Here is a 20,760-nt window from a genome sequence, read left to right on the forward strand (position 1 = left end):
TCATGTTGGTGGCACGGCAAGACACAGCCAGGTGTGTGTGACAACATAATCAAAAAAAGGAGAAATGACTTGTTCTGGTAGACAGGATAGAGTAAATCTGGGATTCTGGAAAAATGTAGCAGCAAGAAGTTCTGGCAAAGCAATCCCTTTATTTACAAGCCCACATCAGGAAGAAATGCCAGTCACCCATTTTGGACCAAGCCTGTGATTTTCAAATGCATCTTTATTGATTGGTTGATTTAGCTCAAGTAGTATGAACTTTATTTTACAAGAACCTGCAGCTAACCAACACAAAAAAAATTACCATCGTTACCTCGTACAATACCGGACTAGCGCAAAAACAGAAGTAAATGCCACAATCCAGTTAAAAGAACCATAAAATAACTAAATTAAACTGTAAACTCTACATGTAACAAACGGCTGAGATTAGTCCCACACATGTCACTTATCAACCCAGCAGCGGGAGGGGAGGGGAGGTCTGAACACAAAACCAAGCACCCCAGATGCCAGCTTTCTCCCCTGAGCATGCCTAAGCACGGGCTCATTTGAGACAACACACAACCACGTGCTTGGCAGCACGGTGTGAGCAAGTGGGACAGCAGCAGAGAGATGCACACCATCTGCCTGCATCTTGTCTTTTACCCTAGAAAGCCTCCTGGGTCTGTTCTCTGCTTCAGAACATTCAGAGCTTCCTAAAACAAGAGAGCGATGCAGATTTGCACCCAAAGGATATGAAAAATGGCTTGTAACTGGAGGAGAGTGGGCCAAAAAGAGAGGACTGAGCACTGCAGGCAGAAACTGAAGTTATCTAAGTTGGCAGTAGGTACAACTCATCCAAACACATTTATTCCAGATGAACACACGATGCAAGAGCAAACCTGAAGTTCAGGATGAAAAACTGGGGATACTAACCCACTCATTCCATCCACTGTTCCCCCATTTTCTGTTTGCCCGTTACGACTACTGTCTACATCCTTTGCGGTCCCTCCCTTCTCTCCCATTCTTCTGCTACTTCCCATATCACACGGGCAGTGACTCTCCTGCCCCACTCACTGCCTTCCCTGACCTTCACACAGTTCTTCCAGTGACTCCCACTTCACACTCCCAGCCTGCTCTTCTGCCTCGTGTACCTCTGCGGAACAACAGTCAGAGAAGGCTGAAACCTGATTTCCTGTCTTCCACAATCAGAGGAGCACTCATTCCTGAGGAACGCAGAGAACTGAGATCTAACTTAACGTAAACAGAGCAAACGCCTTCAACTTCTTTCGGAATCTGCCTGTCTTCATCCTTCTTGTCTTTTCCTCCCTCTTGGTCCATCTCTTAAATGTAGGAATGTTTACAGTAGTTCAGGTCCAGTTCTCCAATTTTTAGATAAAACCTCAGAACTTTCCCGAAAGCCAGCTCACTCCCCAAACCCCATCCCTTCATTAGAGTTATGGCAGTTATGGGAAAATCTGCTGTTTGTGCCACTGGGAAGAAACTGCTTTGGCATGACAGCATAAGGCTTACACAGGACAGCATCTATCTGGCACCCTTCTAAGAACAACATTGGCTTAAAGTAAAATAATTAAAAAAAAAAACCTACAGAGAACTATTCCCCTTCCCCTTCAAGTCTAAAAGCACCTCTCCTGTGGTGAAGAGTGGCACTGTTGTCCATTCACAAAAAGCCAGCAGAACACACGTGGGAGCAACTGATTTCTTCCGCTTGTGCATGTGGTGCAAGGGCTGTACAGGGATGAGACATGGAAGGAAAGGCTAAACCCACAGGACTTCTGCCATCTTCAAATCTGCAGAAGACTGATACAAGGACAACACTGATATATAATTTTCTGTGTTCACCAATAACAAGACTTAGTTGCCTTAATGCACAGCAAGGGAGACTAAAGTTAGGTAGCAAGAAAAGCTCTCTCACTTGTAGGCTAGCTAGGAACTGAACAGACAATCTCAGCAGCCTCCAGGATCTGCCTCAGTGAAGTCCACTAAGAACAAGTTTAATGAGCAGCCACGGTGGACATTTTTGGTATACTCAGTCCTGTCTCAGAGCTGGAGTGGGCTAGTCATTCTTTTGAGGTCCTTTCTAGACCTGTGCTTACAAGTTTATCGGTTGACTTCACTGAAAAGAACAAAAGGGTCGTCTCTAATTTTTCTGTCCAGCACTTGCAACTAAAGTAACAAAGGAAAAGAAAATAAAATCCTTCCTTCTTTTCCCCAACCTTCACATCTCACAGCTGAGGAGTTCCCAGCCCTCAGAGTTAGCCCTTCTGATACTGATGGAAGTGATGGGAAACACAATACTCTTGGAACGCTTCACAGGTAGCAGTTGGAGTGAGGACTGTCAGCACAGGACAGCCTTGTGTGACAGCCAGAGTGACGTATTTCACAGCTCACTGAATGCTCACAGGAGTGCAGCCCATGCCACGGGCTAGGCGTGACAGGGTCAGTGTACAATACATGGCATGCCTTCTTCATCCAGTGAAAGGGTTACACAAAAATGGCCATCCTGCCCAGTCACTCTCCTGGAGCTCCACCACATTGGCTTGTCTAGCAGCCTCCAGTACTGGCTAACTACTTCCAGCTGTGGCAAGAGAAGAACTATGAACAGTGGAGTGTCCCCATCCCTCAGCACAGAACCTCTCGTTCGCCTTTCAGTTCACCCTTTCATACACTGTCCCCCTACCCTCCCTCCCCTCAATTTAAAAAATAATGGTTATAATTAATGCATGGAAGGTGATGGCATTGTGCATGTGGTTCACTTCCAGTTCTCTTCCCCTCTTCTCAGGCATCCTCCTTCCTCCTCTCCAACATGCCCCCCCCCCCCCCCCCCAGTCCATTCCATCAGTCCATCTCGCCTGCATGCCTGAGGGGCTGGTGCTCACTTGCCATAGACACTCTCATCGCTGTAGGCCACATAGAGAAAATAGTCCTCCTCGTGGTTATCCTGCAAGGGGAGAAAGGGAGAGAGTAACAAACCAAAGCCCTGTAACTCACTACATGTGAAAAAGCCCAACCAAGAGATCACTGTAACAAGTGGGCGTAACCTCTCTTTTGCTCCTTCTCCTCCTTTACATTCATACCAAAGAGAGTGTATAGCAACTCCCTCTCTCTGGCCACAGCTCTACTTCTAAATTCAGGCATGTCACTTTTCTAGACACAGTGAATTTACCTGAAGAGCCACAGCCAGAGTGTGCTGCAAACATGCAACAGAAACAGCTCTGACTGTTGCAGGCTCTGCAGCAGAATCTCAGCACTGGTATGGCCTTAAGATCAAGAGGAGGGACTTGGAAGGCTTTAACAAGTCAAAAACCACCTCTAGATACTTCAGTATTAGGTAAATGTGGTTATATTTGTTGTTTTTCAGAACATTTTGAGAAGTGGCTGTATTTCTAGTCCTGTTTTACATATGGACAGTAAAGCTGAGATGTTAAAGTGATTACACTGACACAGAAAGTCTGCAAAGTGCCGGGAACAGAGAGTCCTGACTTCAGGTCTGGACAGTTAGATATACCTTCCTCCTCCATGTCCAGATTTGGAAAACTCCCTGTGTGCGTTAATCTTATATTACCTTCATCAGTCCACATACAAATTGTCCAGTTACTGTCAAAAAGTGACAGGTCAAACAAGGCTCATGGCACCATACTGGAGCTCTCCTATTAAAACACACTAACACAAGCAGAAGGAGAAATCAAGGAGAAATCAATCCAGGCTGCAAACCAGCCACGATATAATGGCTATATAATTGAGGAACATTCCTCTGATGGGCACAGAACACGCCTTTAAGGTCGATCAAATAACACTGCTCAGTAGAAATGCTGGGCAGCAATGCTCACAGTGTCCTACAAGGTCTTCCAGTATACAGGATGAGTGATGAAAATGTAATTCTGAACAAAGAATAAGTGTTTATTCTTGTTTAACATATGTAGAGACTCAGTGTCATACTATGTATGTTGCTCAGTGATACTGTGTTCTTTCACTGGCTAAAAGGAAATCTCTTTTGTATAAACATGAAAGCTAGTGCATATGTTCTGCCACACCCCCCTCACTCCAGACACAATCTTTCCTCTGAAATACAAATAATAAAGTGGTTTATTTCAATACTTTGTTAAAGTAGTAGGACCAATGTATCACTGCTGGGGTAAGTATTCGACACCTGATACGACCACCTTTTCAACTAGCAAATAATCAGTTGAAATTATGAGGCTCCCTGGGCTCCTCTTTATAACTGCAGGATGAAACTTCCCCAAACAGATGATGGGATATAGCCCAGGCCGAGAGGGTCCACGTTCAGGTGTCTGTGACCAAGCGGCACCCACTGCCAGTGGAGTAGTGCTCAGCTGCCCTTCAGTGAGGATATGCATTCTTCCAGACACTCCAACAAAGAAAGAAAGAGATGGGCCAGGCTTACCTCATACAGCTGGCCCATGGTAGCACTGGTGGGAGGGATGGTATTATTGACAAAGAAGAACAGGGCATCTTCTGGCCTCAGGTGGATTCGCTTTCGGATTAAGAAGTAGAACTGGCCAACTGGAGAGGAACAGAGGAGAATGCCTTAGATGCAGAAAAAACGCTTTGGTTTGGGTTTCTTTGTTTGTTTTGTTTTGTTTTTTTATCCTAACCATGGTTGTTTTCTTTTGGTGGTGGAAGTCACATGCTGTATGTAAAAAGTAGGGAAAAAATGAACAATGCAGGAAAGAAAGCAGTGACTTCATGTTTGTAACCACACTAGCAGCAAACCCACTTGGAGCTGGCAGTTTGTCAGGTACGTGCCTGAAGGCCATGTACCCTCTAAATCCACACTCCACCTACTACAGTATGACATGCTCTACTGTGGGGATTGGTGGGAAGAGCTCTAACTAGCTTAACCTTTAAATCCTATAGATCAAAGACACCTTGGAGAATTTAGCCTTGGTGTAAACGGTCATACCATTCCTGAAAAAAAAGCTCCTGAAAACAAATTCCTTACTATTTGCTGAGCTATGCTGCACAAGAAAGTATTCCGCAATCCATTATATACTGCAAGAAAAAGAAATGCTGTTCCTTTAACTCATTCATGTTCTCAAATGAAAACAAATGTAATCACACACAAAATGGCCATGACCATTCGGTAAAGGAACTCTGTAGCCATGACTCCAACCACAGGGGTGGAAAACAATGGGACTATTTCAAGAACTTGTCTCTTCCTGCAACAAGGATACAGCTTCTGGCAACTCTGCAGTTAGGTCATCATTTACTGATGATTATGCTACTGCCTATGATACACAATTCAGACATTTTCATCATGGCTAAAAGTCAGCTGTGACACATGCCTGTTAGTGAAGTCACTGCGATACCTCAGAAGATCTCAGAGAATTCTGCATGTTACAATCCCGGCTGTAAGGTAAAATACAGCAAGGACAGCCAGGTAAACCGGGGTAATGATAAGGTGTTGAGTCTGTCTGGATATTTTCTTGGTCCTGATCACAAAAAGCACTTCTGAGATGTTCTCAGTGAAAAATCAGGAAGAAAGGAGGTAGACACTGTTACCTGTGAGGTCAGAAGGCACAAGATACTTCCTTTTGTCTAGGTCGGGTACTCTGGCTTTTGGTGCTTTTTCCACAATTACCTGGAGAGAGACAGTGAGAGAAAGTAAGAAACAACTCATGAGTACCATAAAATGAAACGGATCAAAAAGCATCAGTGGAAAAGGATATTACACTTGGAGAGAGATGGTGCTACCAGGCCTTTAGAAATGTATTTAGTCTCTAACACATATAAAACATTAAAGAACAGATAGGTGAGAAGAAGACTCGCTGGCAATAGCTGTGCTGGGAGCCCAGGAGTGAGTAAAAAATGGGAGACTGAACAGACATAAAAATAAACCATAATGGTTGAGAAAAAAAAAATCAGGTCATCTTGATGGTCCCAATGCAGGTTAATTTTGTATGAAGGAGGTGCCAGGGGGCTAGTACATGAACCTAAGAAGTATCACAAGTAAGCTGAACTGTTTTCCAGGTTACAGTTCCAAACTGCCTGGCACAAAATCAGCCCTGCTCCCAGTAGTCCCACATCCTAATTTCTGCATTCACCAATACCAAGTGCTCTAGACTGAAGCAAAGATTTAAACTACAGCTCATTGGGGAATGGGGATTTTTTTAACCCCCAGTTCTTTAGTAGTTATGTTCTACTCTAAAATCCATATCCTTTAAGGTTATTTTCCCTACTCCATATAGTTATAGACATTTCCTTATTCATATAAATATCCAATAACTAAAACACAGGCTACCATCTGGGCAACTGGACCCACAGAGACCTTTGACACAAAATACTAATCCTCATTATATTCTAATGTCATTACAACATAGAAAAATACAAAGCTCAGCAGCTTTAAGGTCAAACAGACCAAAAAATCTTCTGCTACAGGAATTTTTTTGTTACCAGAGCTAGGCAAACTGTTTACCTCAGAAGCAGGAAGTATTCCAAAGTGACCTGATTTCCTTCCACGAAAAAAGCCTTGGAAACCTTTGGAACTACTGGCTTTGTGCAGAAAAAAATTGCAGGCAGTTGTTTGGTATTTGGGGTTTTTTTTGGTGATACGTATTTTTGAACTGGTAAGAGATAGATATTGCATGATTCAACCTATTTGGCTTGCTGTTCTGCAGAAGCCATTTTGACCATCTACACAAGAAGCTGGATTTTGTGAACCTCCTCAACTTTTTCTGTTAGACCCTATAATTGTAAACACTCCATCTGAGACACTGTGGGACTAATTTCTGAGGGCTCTATGCTCCCATAGCTCTTTGGCATCCTAAATCAGCAACCGTATTTGTTGTGTAACAGAAAAGGCTGAACTGCTGTGGACTAAGCCTTCTTTGGAAGCAAAATGGTGGCATCACATCAGTGAGACACTATGCCAGAGGAAAATGTCATGACTATGAGCTTGGTCTATTTAACCTGGACAAAGTGCCATGCTAACTCACCTCCTTCTAGATCCAAGTGAATATCTGCAAAGCATGTCACACTACAGAGATGCTACCTTGGGCATCTCCTCCCTGTGCTCCATTTGGATGCTGCCAACACAGAAAAAAACCCCTGAAAATGCTAAGTTTGATTTTAAAATAGAAATGTGGGTGTCTCTGCTACTTCAGGAACTTCAAGCACCTCAATTAGTACGAGGCATTCAAGCTCTTTCAGGCAGTTTGCAGTAGGACATGCACTTCTCTACAAGATGCAGTTGGTAAATGCTATGAAGGAAGGACAGGTCCACAATCCCACTGAACAGCTGCAGGCTGAACAGCAACAGCAGTTCACACATTTTTTTTACCCACACATCCAACAAGGCAATATCCAACACAATCAACTGCAGTGGAAACCTTCAGTTCTTGCCTCCAATTTTAAAAACTACTGACAAGCAGAACTGCTAGCTAGCAGCACTGGTATGACCACCCTGACTTAAAAGGGTGCCTTGTAGCTTGGTCATTAGATAATAAAGGAAAAAAAAAATCATGCCTATGAGGAAGAGGTGAGAGTGTTGGTGCTTCTAAGTCCCTAGGAAAGACTTAAACCAGATCATCACGGAGTTTAAGAGAGATCTCCCTCTTGCAAAGCGGCAGGGAAGGAATAGAGGTGCTCTGCTGATCTATCAACGGTAGTCAGTTTGCCTGATAATGCAGGTATCTCTTCTGAAGCACTAAACCCTTCACACACACAAACAAACCTATAAAGAAAATCCAAAGGGCAGATACAGATTATCTGTATGTCTGTTGTTGCTGGGTGGTGACTGTGGTAGTGCGGGACCGCGCCACAATATAATCTCAGCAAAATGCTGAGATGTATCAGGGCACTGCAGTGTAGGCAGCCAAACGGACGTCATCTTCAAGGATCCTGCTGTCGGGAAGGGCAGAGACAGAAGTGATGTAAAGAACAAGTTGTCTGCTGCATTCGTTTGCTCCGTATGCAGCTCTGACAACAGGCTACCCCCGACAATTCACATCTGGGCCTCCTCATGCGTCATTTTCATTTATCCCTAACTACAGAACACCTTGTTATCCTGGTCCTGGCCTTCTCCATAAAGATCTGCTGATGTCTCCCTACCTTGACCTCTTTTATCTCTTGCCAGACCAGGTCTGATCCCGGGCTCCCCACATGGCTCTTCCAGACACATCTCTCAGGATCTGCTGTACAATCTGCCATGTTAATCCTCAATTTACAGCTCGTCTCACTCCTGACCTACAGAGCCCTCTGCGGTCCTTATCACAAACGACAGAACCGCACACGCTTCACCGCTGACCCGCTGCGTGCTCAACCCGCTCTGCTATGCCAGGCCTCCCAAAACCAGCTAGAACAAATCCACCCAAATACTGACTTCCAAAAACTTTTGCAAGTCCAGTTGAGGGCCACTCCCAAGATGAAAAACGGTGTTAGCCTGCAGGGAAAACCTGTAGTTTAACTGTTCCCCCTTGTCCTTAGATTTACGGTGGAGTCCAAGTTATTCTGCATGCAGTACCCCTGGGCAGTAAATCTAGGACAGACCTCTCCAGTGGGGATGGAAAGAAAGAACATTCGCAAAACGTTTATTAAAAAGGAATCAAAAAAAAAATCACAATTAATTTGATTTGTCATTTCTTTTTCCCAATTATTATTAGTCATTTTAAAGCTAGAAGTTTTCCAGAGGCACTCCAAAGGGACCTGAGGATGAGGAAGCAAAGTTTAGCTAGAAGATGACCTTGTTTTCCAAGTGACTTTTTTTCCACAGGATGATTAAACAGGAGGGCAGAAAGACTGAGAAGTATCATTCTTCTCTCATACAAAGGAAAAGAACAGCGCAAGACTGTATCGAAAAGAAAAAAGTAAAACAAAAATAAAGGGAAAATATCAGATGACGCGGATGTTTTCTGTGAAGAGTACCGGGTTAACCCACTCATTGTTCTCCTCCATTTTCACAGAGCTAATGGTAAGCTCCTTCCCCACCCCCCAACCCCACGCACGCAGGCTGCCAGAAAAAGCCCAGCAGCGTTCTCGCTCCGAGTTACTGCGGAGCCCCGAAAAAAGGGGGGGTACCGCGCCCCGCACCCACCCCCCCACACACACCTTCCGACAGAATAAACACCCACGGCTCTGCGCTAGAGAGAAAAGCAGCCTGGAAATTGAAATCAGATCAAGATCGCCTTTACTAATCTCCTTCGCCTTAAGAAATAAAGCAAGAAGCAGGCGGCGGGGAGAACAAAGGGGCCGAGCGCGGAGGCGAGCCGGGCCTGCGGGGACCCCCGCCGCTGCCCTCGCCCCCCCCACACTCACGGGGACTCTGTCGGGGTATTTCTTCCTGATTTTCTCCCCTTCTTTTTTCCTGTACTCGAACGGGTGGTCTTCCTTGTACTGGAACTTCATGCTGCCGGGTTCTCCGGGTCCCTCCCCGACGGCCGGTTCCTCAGCGAGCCCCGGGACTCCCCCGCAAGCGCTGCGCAACCCCCCGCCCCACCGCCGGAGCGCACCGGCCGCTGACGGCGCTCTGACGTCACGGGGACACACCCACCCACCCGTGACGTCACGAGGCCGCCGGGGCGGGGCTCTCAGCCGCACCGCCCGGGGGAGGCGGGGCCGGGAAGGCGCAGGCCCTTCACGGATCGGGGAAGAGGGGGGTGTGCCCCTCTCTGCTCCTACATTGATTTATTGCGCCGCAATCATAAAATAAATAATTTAAAAGTAACAATTTTTTTTAATAAGGCAGCAAAATAGACGCTTGAGCAACGCCGCAAACACAACGCCCCCCCCCGAGTGACTCAGGGGTTATAAATACAGCACGAGGAGGCACATCATCCCCCCGAGCCGGCGGGTATGGCCGCCGCGCTGCCCCTTCCCTCTCTCCCGGGTGCCGTGGGAGCGGAGCTCCGCGTCCCTCGTGGGAGGCTTGAGTGCCTCTGCTTGGCTAAAACGGGGGTAACGAGCCCGATCTTTTAAGTGGCTGTGAGATACAAGACCAGAAAAACGCCAGTTTTTGTGACGGTGCCTGTCGCTGTTGGATCTGGATTGTTGCCCTGTTTATAACATCTCAGTTCAACAACAAGGGGCAGAAAGTGTGTGGCGTAATGTGCCAGACCAGATGCACGTTACAAACAGCAGACAGTCAAAGGGAACTGTCTGCAAACAAGCCAAAACAGCCGGCCAATTTTAGCCCAGTTACTCAGCTGATACATACTTGGATTGTGTTTGTTTTTTTCTAGGAGTAGTTGGGCTCACAATTATTTACTGACCAGTAAAAGGGAAGGTATGCTCAAATCAGGACAAGAATGAATTGCTGCTACCTTGGGGACAATGAATGGGAGTGTATCAAGTAATTCTTTCATCGCATGCCTCATCTAGAGAAGCAGAACTTTCCCAAGGAGGTACTAGCTGTAGTAGCAGGCACTGAGCAGATTTTGGATGCGTAAGGTGACCCTTCAAGGCCACGCCAGTGGCAGAGGTGAGAGGACCCATGTTTCCCATGTCTGATTCAACCCTGTGCCAGTGTGTTGATGCAAAATAAACAAGGTTAGGAAAAGACATGTTGCTGTTTCTCTGGCACTCTGCTCCTACAGCACGGCTAGAATGGAAAAAATCCAGACTATAGCAGAGAGTCAGCTTGAATCCTGAAGAACTTGAAGAGCAAGCTGGATGCTCCTCAATGATAAAAATAGGATCAGGGGACAATAAAGCCCTGGTCTTTTTCTAGAAGTACTCATATAAAATCCTTTAAGCTGCCCCAAGAAACTCATAGGACTGGTGGTTTTATCCCTATATATTGATACGCACACTTGAGCTGCCTGCAGGGTGGGACTCACGCCGACACCAGCCGTCAACTACAAATCCTCACAGCAGATCCGGGGTGTTAGCTTGTGCTTTCTGCCTTGTGGAGAGCTGTTTCATCATGTACTGGCCACCACTCGCCTTTGCACTCAATAGCACGCTGCTTCTTGAACTCAGAGGCCTTTTGGTAATGCTCCATCTCCAAGCCTTGGTGGACTGGGATCTCTCGTCTTGAACATAAGTGGGAGAGACATGGAGGAAATACATTTACTTAGTTGTAGATGGGCTCAGATGGTGGCAGCTCCCAAATAATCTTGCCTGGCACAGGAGTGTAAAGGGGCACGGGATAGAAATCTCACCTACACTTCTAATGTAGGCATGTACAGCTGAGCCTGTCACTCTGAACTGCCTTTGTGGTCAATGGCAATAAATAGGCATGTTGGGGGGGGATTTTTCTCACCTGAATCATGGCATCTAGTTTTGGATGGCCGAAGCGTGCCTCCAAGAACTCTGGCAAGTGCTTTAGTGTCTAAGCTCTTACTACTCAGGATGGTGTAGTGTGACCTCTCGCATGGCTCAGCTCCAGCAGGTGCGTGCCCAAATCTCAGAGGGACAGAGCAGCCCACAGTGGGAATGGCACAGGCCGGTGTGTCCCAGCCTTTACTAATTCATGTGTGTAAGGTTTGTACAGGAAGCATCATGTTTCTGTCCGTCCTAGGACATGTCAGCATTTCCCCATGGCTGCAGGGAGTGTCAGAGGATCTCAGAAGGGTGAGTCAGAAGGAAGGCATTATTTTTGTGCAGTACCATAGTGCACAAATAGCCTAGACTGAAGGAATCCCAGGGTTTAGAGCAGGGGAAAATTATGGTTTCATGGCATTGTGGTTTTCTGTAATACCCATGTTTGGCCTTCTTGACTCCTAACTGGCTGCATCAGAGCAGTTGCTGAAGTGTATTGAAGGTCTGTAGTGATGTAGATTCCTCTTCCTCAAGGACAAAAGAGAGGAAATTTTCTAGACTGTTTCACCCAGGCTATGAACACCTTCTGGCAATTTTAACAGATTATTTCAAACGCCCGTTGTCCTGTAAATTGCTGTTTCCATCTCCAGGACTATACACAAGGCAGCTGAGCTAGCATCTAGTTCTCCTCCCCCAACAGATCCCACGTGAGGATCACAAATCTCCGTACTGAACTCTTCCTGCCCTGATGATGCAGCCCTGGATGTGCAGCCGCAAGACTCACTCCTCCCACTTCCCTGCACTGAATTCCCAGCCTTCTCCTCCAGCTCAATAATAACAATAAAGTCACTGGCACAACAGCAGGCAGGAAGATGATACATGCAGAAGCAGTGACAAACAGCTAATCATCTGACTTGGAGCTCTTATTAAAATGTCAACCCATGGGCATGTGACAAATCCCACATTCTGGGTCTGTGTGCTAGAGGGGGGAACTGGAAATGGGGTTGGCTAGTTTTCCTACCCTGGACTGCCAGCAGAGAGTGGTCTTCCATGGAGTGTCAAAACAATATACTACTTCTTAACCTAGAGTGTCAGAGCAGCTCTGAGCATGTAGTGAATTGCTGTGTCTGCAGCTCATGTAGGCAGAGGTTCGCTCTAAAAGGGATTCCCCAAGCGTTGCCAATGCTGTAGCCATAGAAGCAGGAGATAAAAATATTTGCACAAATCTGGCAGCAGGGTTTGTAAGCTGTGCTGTACCACACAGTGCTCCAGGGGCACTGCTAGGAGATCTGCAGTGCACTGCTGTGAAGTGAAGCTAGCTTAGGTAGCTAACCAGCTAAAATTCTGTGAATTAAGGATAAAAAGATCCATTATTTGCACTGTGTTTCTTGGAGATGCCATCTAGGTAGATGTCTCTTGGCAACCCCTTGGAGCTGCTGTTCAGCTACCTGTAACTCTGGACTCCCTTGGGTATTTCTTTCATTAGTACCTCCCCTTGGGTACTTATTCCATTTGTGCCTCCATAAGCTATCTTTATTTTTGTTTTTTAATCTTTAGTGTGGATTCAGCATATTAAAGCCTCTCTTGTCATAAAACTTCCGCTTTGTAGTCTGAATGGTGATTAAGCCACAGATGGTGTACCTGAAGTCACTTGTGATTGTGCTCTGTTTGATGTCCATCTATGGCACAGTCCTTGCCTGGTGTCTCTCCTGCACCACTCGTGACTGGTCACCAGTTTCATTTGACACTGGATCTATTGCAGCCTCAGAGCCAGAACAGGCGCATTGGCCCTGGGTGAGGGCACAGGGTTAGTCACTCCCAACAAACAATGGCTAATTGTGTAGATGTTTTCCTTTCCTGTAGGAAATGGCTCAGTATTGTCTATGCTGAGCTGCTCTATTTTCTACAGGTTCTTATTTTTTTGAAAGAGCTACTCAATCCTCCCAAACTTGATTGCATGGCCCAGCCTCAGCTTGAGTTGCTTATGTGCATACAAATGATGTTATGAGGAGATTAAGGAAAATACCTTGTGTGGTGAAAAGCAGCAGTAACAGACAGAAACCCAGATCTGAATAACACAAGTCTGAGATCCCTTTGTTCCAGCCAATGATTCGGAGTTGCCTGTTGGGGACGTGTATTCTTGTTATTTACAGTCCTGTGAAAACAAAGGAGCAATGCAACAGTGGGGACAAAGGGGTGTTTCTGAAGACGGGTCTTTAAATACCACATGTTCTAGGGGAATCCAGGGGTGGCGTGGACAACTCCTTTGCAGCACCTGGTGTCGCTGTACTCTTGTTCCCCTCATGTGGCTCCAGCCCAAATTGTGCGCATGCTGAAGGTGGCCAGTGGAGACTGGTTGCCCTTTCTCCTTCCGTATCACTTGTCCTATGCTTGCTTGGGGCCCACCCTTTTCCCAGTGTTTGGTCAAGGGTTGGGTGAACAAGTGAGCTGAAACCGAGCCAAGGGTCAGGGACTGGGTTATGATATAGTTATCTTCAGTACTTTGTGCATCGTTTTCCCCATCTGCAGATGGAATACTAAGGGTTGTCTGATGCGTAGGCAGTGTGACAGCATGGGTAAAGTCTGTAAAGTGCATAGGGATCTTTGGATGCAGATACTTAATTATTCATAATGAAAGAAAATTGCTTTTGATGGTATTCTCTCCCTTATTGTGCAGGATATTGGAGTGCTCTGCAGGAAATGGGTACTCCAGTGCAGCACCTTGACACCAGTGGCTGTAAACAGCAGCTGAACAAATCCTAAAATTATTTAATGATTAATAGAAACCTTTTATTTTCCAATGTATGTTATTCTGTATTTGTGAGCAATTCATGTCCCTGTTGCTCTTAAGCATGGGAAAAACAGTTGCTACTTGAACATTTGTTTGTGTTGCATGAAAGTATTAGTTCTTTATGTTTAGTAATAATGTTTAATTATCAGTCTGAAAGCATAAAAGATTTCAGAGTGCTTATTTGGCCAGTATAATACAACACACAAAGTATATTCAGTGTCCAGACTCAACAGTGAGATGGAACCACCACTAATGGTGTAAAAAAATCCAGCTGAGTAACAGCAAATTGCAGTACCAAGTAGCAGTTTACCACTGTAAATAAATAAACTTGCTCTATTTTTATGTCCTGTCATCCTGCTTCTTCACAAAGTATATGTGATCTTTATGGGCTGTCCTCATTTTTGGATTGTTTGTGAGGAGAGAATGTTTTTGAATCATAACAGATCTGAGGGCAAGACTGAAGTGTCTGCAGTCACTGAGAGCTGGCTTTGCTTTCGTACACACCCTTCTGTGGTTAAATAGGGTGTCTGTAGGTCTGCTTCTGGTTTTTGTTTGTTTTAATCTGGTGTTTTATCATGTCCTATGGGCTCTGAGTGCTCATCTGAAGTCAGTTTAGTAGGAAACAAATCCCTGAGCAAGTGAAGTTACATCTATCATTATTGTCACTTGAAATATTTTGGATGTCTTGCCAGTAAAAAAAACTTGAAGGTATTTGCTCTAGCAACTAAGAACTGAGTGAGACAAGCAGAGAAGGATGTGAGCAGACGGGAAGGGACAGGAGAGTTAGAAAATACTGGCTCTGGTCAAGGGAAAAACGCCAAAGTCAGCAGGTAATGCCCAGCTCTGGCTATGACCTGTAATTTTTCCCCTTGAAACTGAGAAAGGAGATAGCAGAGGTGATTTGATGCAGCGGAGGGGAAAACTTAAGAATTTTGAAACTTCCCTTTTTATTGCACATCTTAGAAAAAAAAAATCACGCTCTAATTATTACTGCGAATTAATAATAATTGCGCATTCCTGGTTTGCGAGGCAGGATCGCGGCCCTGTGGAGCAGCGCTGCCATCTCGTGTTCAACGCCCGCACAGCTCGGGGCTCGTAGGCCGCAGGAAAGGCGGGGGAGGCGGCGGGGGAACGGTATGTTCCCCCTGGAAACGGTTGTGAAGGCTTCCAGGAAGTTTCTGGGCTTGATAGTGCTTGACGCAGGTTCAGCAGATCCAAATATCTCTGCTCCTTTCAGGCCTTTACCGTGGAGTAAACAAGAGCCTTCCAGGAAATGTTCTGCAGCTTGGTGGAGAAAACAGGCTTGAACTGGGCTTCAGAGCACAACTGATGAAATAGGTCACTCCAGTAGATGTTCCACAAACAGTTGTTATTATTATTTCAAGCGTGCTGTTTAGCAGAAGCGACATAACCTTATATGGCATTTATTTATCCATCCCAGTTTATCACTCACTAATGGTACAGTTAGGTAATGACTAGGCAATTCAGGAAGAAGTTTGTGTATGTCCTTGGATACAAAATTCCTGTGACTGGTCAAGGTCTGGGACATCATCAAAGATGTTTTGGTTGTTCAGTTTGGCTTTATGCTACACCTGAAGCTATCTTACCAACCTTCTCTAAAATTCTCTATGGCTGTAACTTCAACAGCAGCTAGGCTCCTAAACATATTTAGGGACCTGGTCCTTGTTGTCCTTATCTATAAAATAACTGTATTTTCTGTATTTCACAGGAAAGCAGATCAGCATCTTAAGGACAGTGAGAATTTGAGTACTCCAGTAGGAAGGGCCATGCAGGCACTTCAGAAAGATGTGATATCCGTGACCTGTGTGTTCATATCAACATTAACATATACATGCAATCCATTCATGGCTGCTTATCCTATGACATTTGATGTCCTTCTGCTTTAATGTTTTCAGTTGCTGAACCTGGGGTAGAGACAATACTGATGTAATCCAACAGTGCCCTTATGAGTACCTAGTCCAAGAAAACATTTTGCAGATTATCCATACCTATGGTCATCCAAACAGTTTGATTAATATTTCTGGGTGATTCAGTGTATTTGTATCAATCAGGAAAGATAAATTATTTCTATCTGAGAAATGGTTTAAATGTTTTAAATGGTCTTATTTAATTTGATCTGCTTTTGACAGCAACATTAGGAATAATTAATAATACAATATGAATGCAATTAAAATGTGATTAAGCTTTATTTTGGGGTAGTGTTCTTGCTCCTCCCCTCATTTGATCTGTTAGCACATACATCATAATATTTAATTCAAATGTAAGAGTTTGTGACTACTATTTCAGAATTGATATATATCCTATTCAGAACCAGTCTGTCTTCATTCTATGTATTCTGTAGGATATTTAGGGCATATATTGCACATACTACAAATGTATGCTGCCCTTTGCTTACATGCAGATTGTGTTCCTACACAGCTTTTTTTTTTTTTTTTTTAATTATAAGTGGTTGGCACTTTCCAGAAGTTTGGTGTTATTATTGGTTATTACGACCCTCTCACATGTCTTTTGCTTTTTCTTGTTGTGAAAACCTCTCTGCCATCTCCAGGAAACGTAGGCTGGAGGCAAGCAGAATGAGCCAGCATCTGCAATCTCCCTGCAGGTCACTAGCCTGCAAAGTGGCTCAGCACCTTGATCCTGCTGCCTGTTTATTCCTGCAAACTGTGGTACTAGTGATGTGTGTATGTAATAAATGGACATGGAGAATGCCAATGGCCACTTATCTCAAGGAGGTGTCAAAAGGAGCCATCAAAATATGCTGGATCTGAAAATAATTGGAATTTTAGTCTGTTTTTTTCCCTTTCTCATTAGACTAAGGAAGTTAATCTGATATTCCTAACCCTGCCCAGAAAAATGAGTCTCTGCACATATCTATTCTGTATTATTTGCTACTCAGTAAAAACAGGCACTAGTGTCCTGGGAGGGCTGGCTGGGCATCCTTGCCCTCAGCAGATGCCTGCAGTTTTTCCTCCGGCACTGGATCCAGGTCTGGCACTTTCTGCCCTGCCTTGGCGACTGTGAACCTGCTCATGCGCAGAGCTTCTTCATAGACTGGAGGAGTGTCTGATGCTGAGAGGGGTGGTGTTCCCTGCGCAGCGTTATGGGAGTGTGCCACCGCTAATATCCTCCTGGCAGCAGGCCCAAACACAGAATGGAGAGCTGAAAGGGAGCAGACAAAAGCTGTTTGCCTCAACCTGAAAGCACCATGCAATTAGAGGAGGACAAATATATCTGCAGTGCACAGGCTTTTCTCTCCCCACAGCCTGAATGTTTTCCTTTTCCTGCCCCTTCATCCTTCCCTAAAAGGGCAGTATGTGAAACCCTATCAGCAACATCCCACAATTACTCTTTCCTCAAATGCCACCAAGGCTCGTAGCTGCCCTAATTCCACCCAAACATGTCTCACAGCTGATTCACCATCTGGCTGCATTTGCTACATGAAGCCTCGTGAGCATCTTAATTTGTACTATGTACAGATGCTGCTTTCCCCACATCTGGCCGTGAACTTCCCTCTGTCAGCCTTTGGGGTGCTGTAATCTGGGCTTTTTGCAGTGCAGCCCCTCACTTCAGGGTGTGCTGAGGTCCCCAGCCTCTGTCAAAGCCAACTCACAGGTAATGGTGCTCTGGAGGGTGCTGTCATGATCAAAAGCAATGACAGTGACCTCGTAGGGCTGAGGACCCGATTCCTCCCCCGTCTGACGGCAATGAAAACAGCATCTCACGCAGACAGAAACCAGGCCACACAGGAGCAGCAGCCCACCGATCACCACCACCAGCCTGGAAAGGGAGAGGACACAGAATTAGGACAGAAAGGTTTTGTTTGCAGGAGACCTCTTAATGTCTCTCCCTGCTTAAAGCAAGGCTAACCTCAAAGCTAGACAAAGTCGTCTTGGCCCCTTGTCCAGCAGAGTTGGGACAGTCTCCAGGGATGGAGATCCCGTGTCCTCTCCAGGCACATGTTCCAGTGCTGCACCATCCTTGGGGGAAGCATTTTTTCTTTTTGTCTACTCAGAATTTCCCTGTATGCAGCTTGGCCACTCACCTCAGGTCCTTCTGCTGCACACCTCTGAGAAGGCTCTGCCTCTATCTTCTCTCAAGATCCACCTTAGGTAGTGGAAAACTGCGATTAGGTTGCCCCCTTAGCCTCCTCCAGGCTAAACAAACCTGGTTCAGCCCCTCCTCACACATCATGTCCTCTGGACCCCTGACCATTTTATTGGCTCTCCATTGGACTTGCTTCAGTTTATCAACATCTCTTTTGCACTGGGGGACCGAAACTGGACTAGATATTCCAGATGTGTCCTCATGAGTGACAAGCAGAGAGAAACCATATCTCTCCATCTGCTGGCTATACTCTTATTATTAATGCAGCCTTGTAAATATCCAACAACTACCATCCTTTTTAATCTCATCCTGGTGAGAATTACTAAGGAATCAGACTGAAATTACTTTTAAAATGGGCCTTTTAAAAGGCGTATTGTGCCACGAATGCTTTATTAATATTGTTCGTCTGACTAAATTAGTATGTGGAAGGAAAAAGGAGGCTGGCAAGTCAACATTTGTTAAAGACGACGTGATAGCTAAGGGGTTGCCTTGCTACTGTAGAGCATTAGAATGTCCCAAGAGAAAGCAGAGGGTGGCGTCACACTTGAGCAGGTCACATTTAATCCCACTCTTTACTACTGGAATTGTCCAGAGATGCAGATATTTAGAGTAAACATATGCCATCTTACCAGATATACCACAAACGGTCCCACTCCGTACCTGAACAGCTGAGGATAAGAAGGTACAAGAAATAGTTAGCCACAGAATACTAAATAAATGGGAAGATCCCTACTGTACCCTCTTCCAGCTCCCCTCACACTCCTCGCTTACTGTCCAGCTTCTAAATGGCAAAACAATGAGAAACTCACTGTGCTTAGTGCAGGATACAGTTGTCCAACATCATCAATCTCCCTGTTTGGTGACTTTCCGTTCTGTTTGGTGACTTTCCGTTCTGTTTGGCTTTATCTCTTTATTTTCTCCTGATATTTGTGCCTGCCGAATTCTGTTTGCAAACCTTAGGGATCTGCATTCACAATTGTTGTGTCTTCTTTTGTCAGAATATCATTTCTGTTATTCTGACACATGACATCACCAAAAGTAGTATTCACCAAAGCAGTATATTTGAAACTGATTTTTCAAGGAAAGGTCAATTCCAAATTCATAATCTCAGTCAACCAAAATTACACCAGAAAGCTCTTAGCTATTGCAGTTACCCAAATACCTGCCAGGAACACTACTGCATGATGGGTATGTTGATCAATAAAAATAGTAATACACTTCACATTCAAAACAATGGAAATTTTATGTGAGTTTTCAATAGTTGCAATTAAATAAGCTTTTCTGGAAGGTGTCAGTCACCATGTCATAACACTGATGTCTACTACTGCCTTTGTCCTACCCTGCTTTTGGAAAAGAGTGCAAGATTGACAAATACTCACAGTTCAGCGTTGAGGCAGCTTTCCTCACCTCTCACCTGGGGGAACTAGAAGGAGAAGACCAAACAAGGCACAGCTAGAGTGAATTAAGTCTTTGTCATACGCAACTTTTATCTCTGTTACCTAGACTATTATCAGTCTGAGTCTCCTACGGTAAGGACTTACTGTTATCTATCTTCCGTTGTTTCCATCATATATTCTGCTGTAGATTTTAAGTTACTGTGATACCAGCTGCATTGTTTCATATCTTAACTTCCCATAGTCATTAAAATCCTACTTAGCACTGTTTCCAGCACAGACCCTGGCTTACCTTCAGCCTCACCACAGGTTTCCCTTTCCCCACCACAAGCTATGTTATGCTACAGATGTAGATCCTTCTCCATGCTCAAATATTAACAATCTTAAATGTCCTGCTCCATATCCCCCCAGCACTCTTACTCTTCTCATTCCTTTTCTTTGAGTACTCTGATGTCTGTGTTACCATCCCTGGAATAGCAGCAAATATTATTCTCTTCTGTGTGTTTGCCTTTTATATGTCCAGTTCTTTTTAATATCAGGGAAATTATTGTGACTGTCAATTGCTAATGCCTCTCCATCTTTCCAAGGTAACTCCATAACTGAGCAGAGACCCCATGAAAAGGAACCTGAGATGTGACTTACCCATAAGAAACACCCTAAAACAATGCAGATCATGACTGGGCTGCGCATCCCCACAGGATGGTTCTGTGGCCTCTTGGTGTCTCAAGCTGCTCAATGTCTTCTTGTCCTTTTTAGTTTCAGTTCATCCTCACCAGTCCACTGAGCAGGAGAGGAGCAGATTCCTTGTTGTGTGTTGAATGCAATCTCTTCTTCCTGCTCTACCCCTTTCTGTCCTTCTTTGGGTCTATTCTTCTTTGCCCTTCAGGTTTTTGCTTTCTCTCTTTCCCTCTTTGTCACTGGCAATACCTGTTTGTTTCTGCTTGTCTCCTTTTGCTATTCTCTTGGCCTATTTCTCTCCCTCTTTTGAAGGGATCTCTAAAGCCTTCCAGTCAGATCAGGAGAAAAGCGGTGTCTACAAGTTCTTTAGATGTTGAACTAGTTTGGTGAAGGGCATCATGAGATCTCTGCAGACCTGCCCCTTCCCTTCGGTGAGCAGAAAGGGTCTCTGGGTTTGTTCATTCCCAATTATTCCTCTCCCCGCCCCTACCCTGAGGGGGGTGTTTTGAAGGTCACATTATTGACCTTTTTAAACGGAGTTCAGATTCCTCTCCCTTC

At 45.0% G+C, this 20,760-nt stretch overlaps 2 protein-coding genes across 2 annotated transcripts; both read right to left on the minus strand.

Annotated features, from left to right (window-relative positions):
• Nucleotides 1-205: 205 nt before the first annotated feature.
• GABARAPL1 (GABA type A receptor associated protein like 1) lies at nucleotides 206-9,486 on the minus strand. Its single transcript, XM_074825740.1, has 4 exons — nucleotides 9,271-9,486; nucleotides 5,521-5,599; nucleotides 4,403-4,521; nucleotides 206-2,938 (listed from the first exon to the last, which is right to left on the minus strand). The coding sequence occupies exons 1-4, from the start codon at nucleotides 9,358-9,360 to the stop codon at nucleotides 2,873-2,875; spliced, it is 354 nt and encodes a 117-aa protein (XP_074681841.1). The 5' UTR covers nucleotides 9,361-9,486; the 3' UTR covers nucleotides 206-2,872.
• Nucleotides 9,487-16,193: 6,707 nt separating this feature from the next.
• TMEM52B (transmembrane protein 52B) lies at nucleotides 16,194-20,614 on the minus strand. Its single transcript, XM_074825301.1, has 5 exons — nucleotides 20,167-20,614; nucleotides 19,510-19,553; nucleotides 18,760-18,798; nucleotides 17,637-17,803; nucleotides 16,194-17,185 (listed from the first exon to the last, which is right to left on the minus strand). Exons 1-5 carry the CDS (start codon nucleotides 20,212-20,214, stop codon nucleotides 16,935-16,937), a joined length of 549 nt encoding a protein of 182 aa, XP_074681402.1. The 5' UTR covers nucleotides 20,215-20,614; the 3' UTR covers nucleotides 16,194-16,934.
• Nucleotides 20,615-20,760: the final 146 nt, after the last annotated feature.

This window comes from Strix aluco, chromosome 5 (assembly GCF_031877795.1).
Source record: "Strix aluco isolate bStrAlu1 chromosome 5, bStrAlu1.hap1, whole genome shotgun sequence".
NCBI classification, from domain to species: domain Eukaryota; kingdom Metazoa; phylum Chordata; class Aves; order Strigiformes; family Strigidae; genus Strix; species Strix aluco.

Bases quoted from the DNA above. Each gene is read 5' to 3' on its own strand.
- GABARAPL1 (XM_074825740.1), bottom strand. From the start codon at position 9,360: ATGAAGTTCCAGTACAAGGAAGACCACCCGTTCGAGTACAGGAAAAAA. The intron at 5,600-9,270 runs GTGAGTGTGGGG...GTCTCTCTCCAG, and splicing joins AATACCCCGACAGAGTCCCC to GTAATTGTGGAAAAAGCACC. The intron at 4,522-5,520 runs GTAACAGTGTCT...GTTCCTCTCCAG, and splicing joins TGTGCCTTCTGACCTCACAG to TTGGCCAGTTCTACTTCTTA.
- TMEM52B (XM_074825301.1), bottom strand. From the start codon at position 20,214: ATGCGCAGCCCAGTCATGATCTGCATTGTTTTAGGGTGTTTCTTATGG. The intron at 18,799-19,509 runs GTGAGTATTTGT...TCTTATCCTCAG, and splicing joins AGCTGCCTCAACGCTGAACT to CTGTTCAGGTACGGAGTGGG. The intron at 17,804-18,759 runs GTAAGATGGCAT...CTCCCTTTCCAG, and splicing joins GACCGTTTGTGGTATATCTG to GCTGGTGGTGGTGATCGGTG.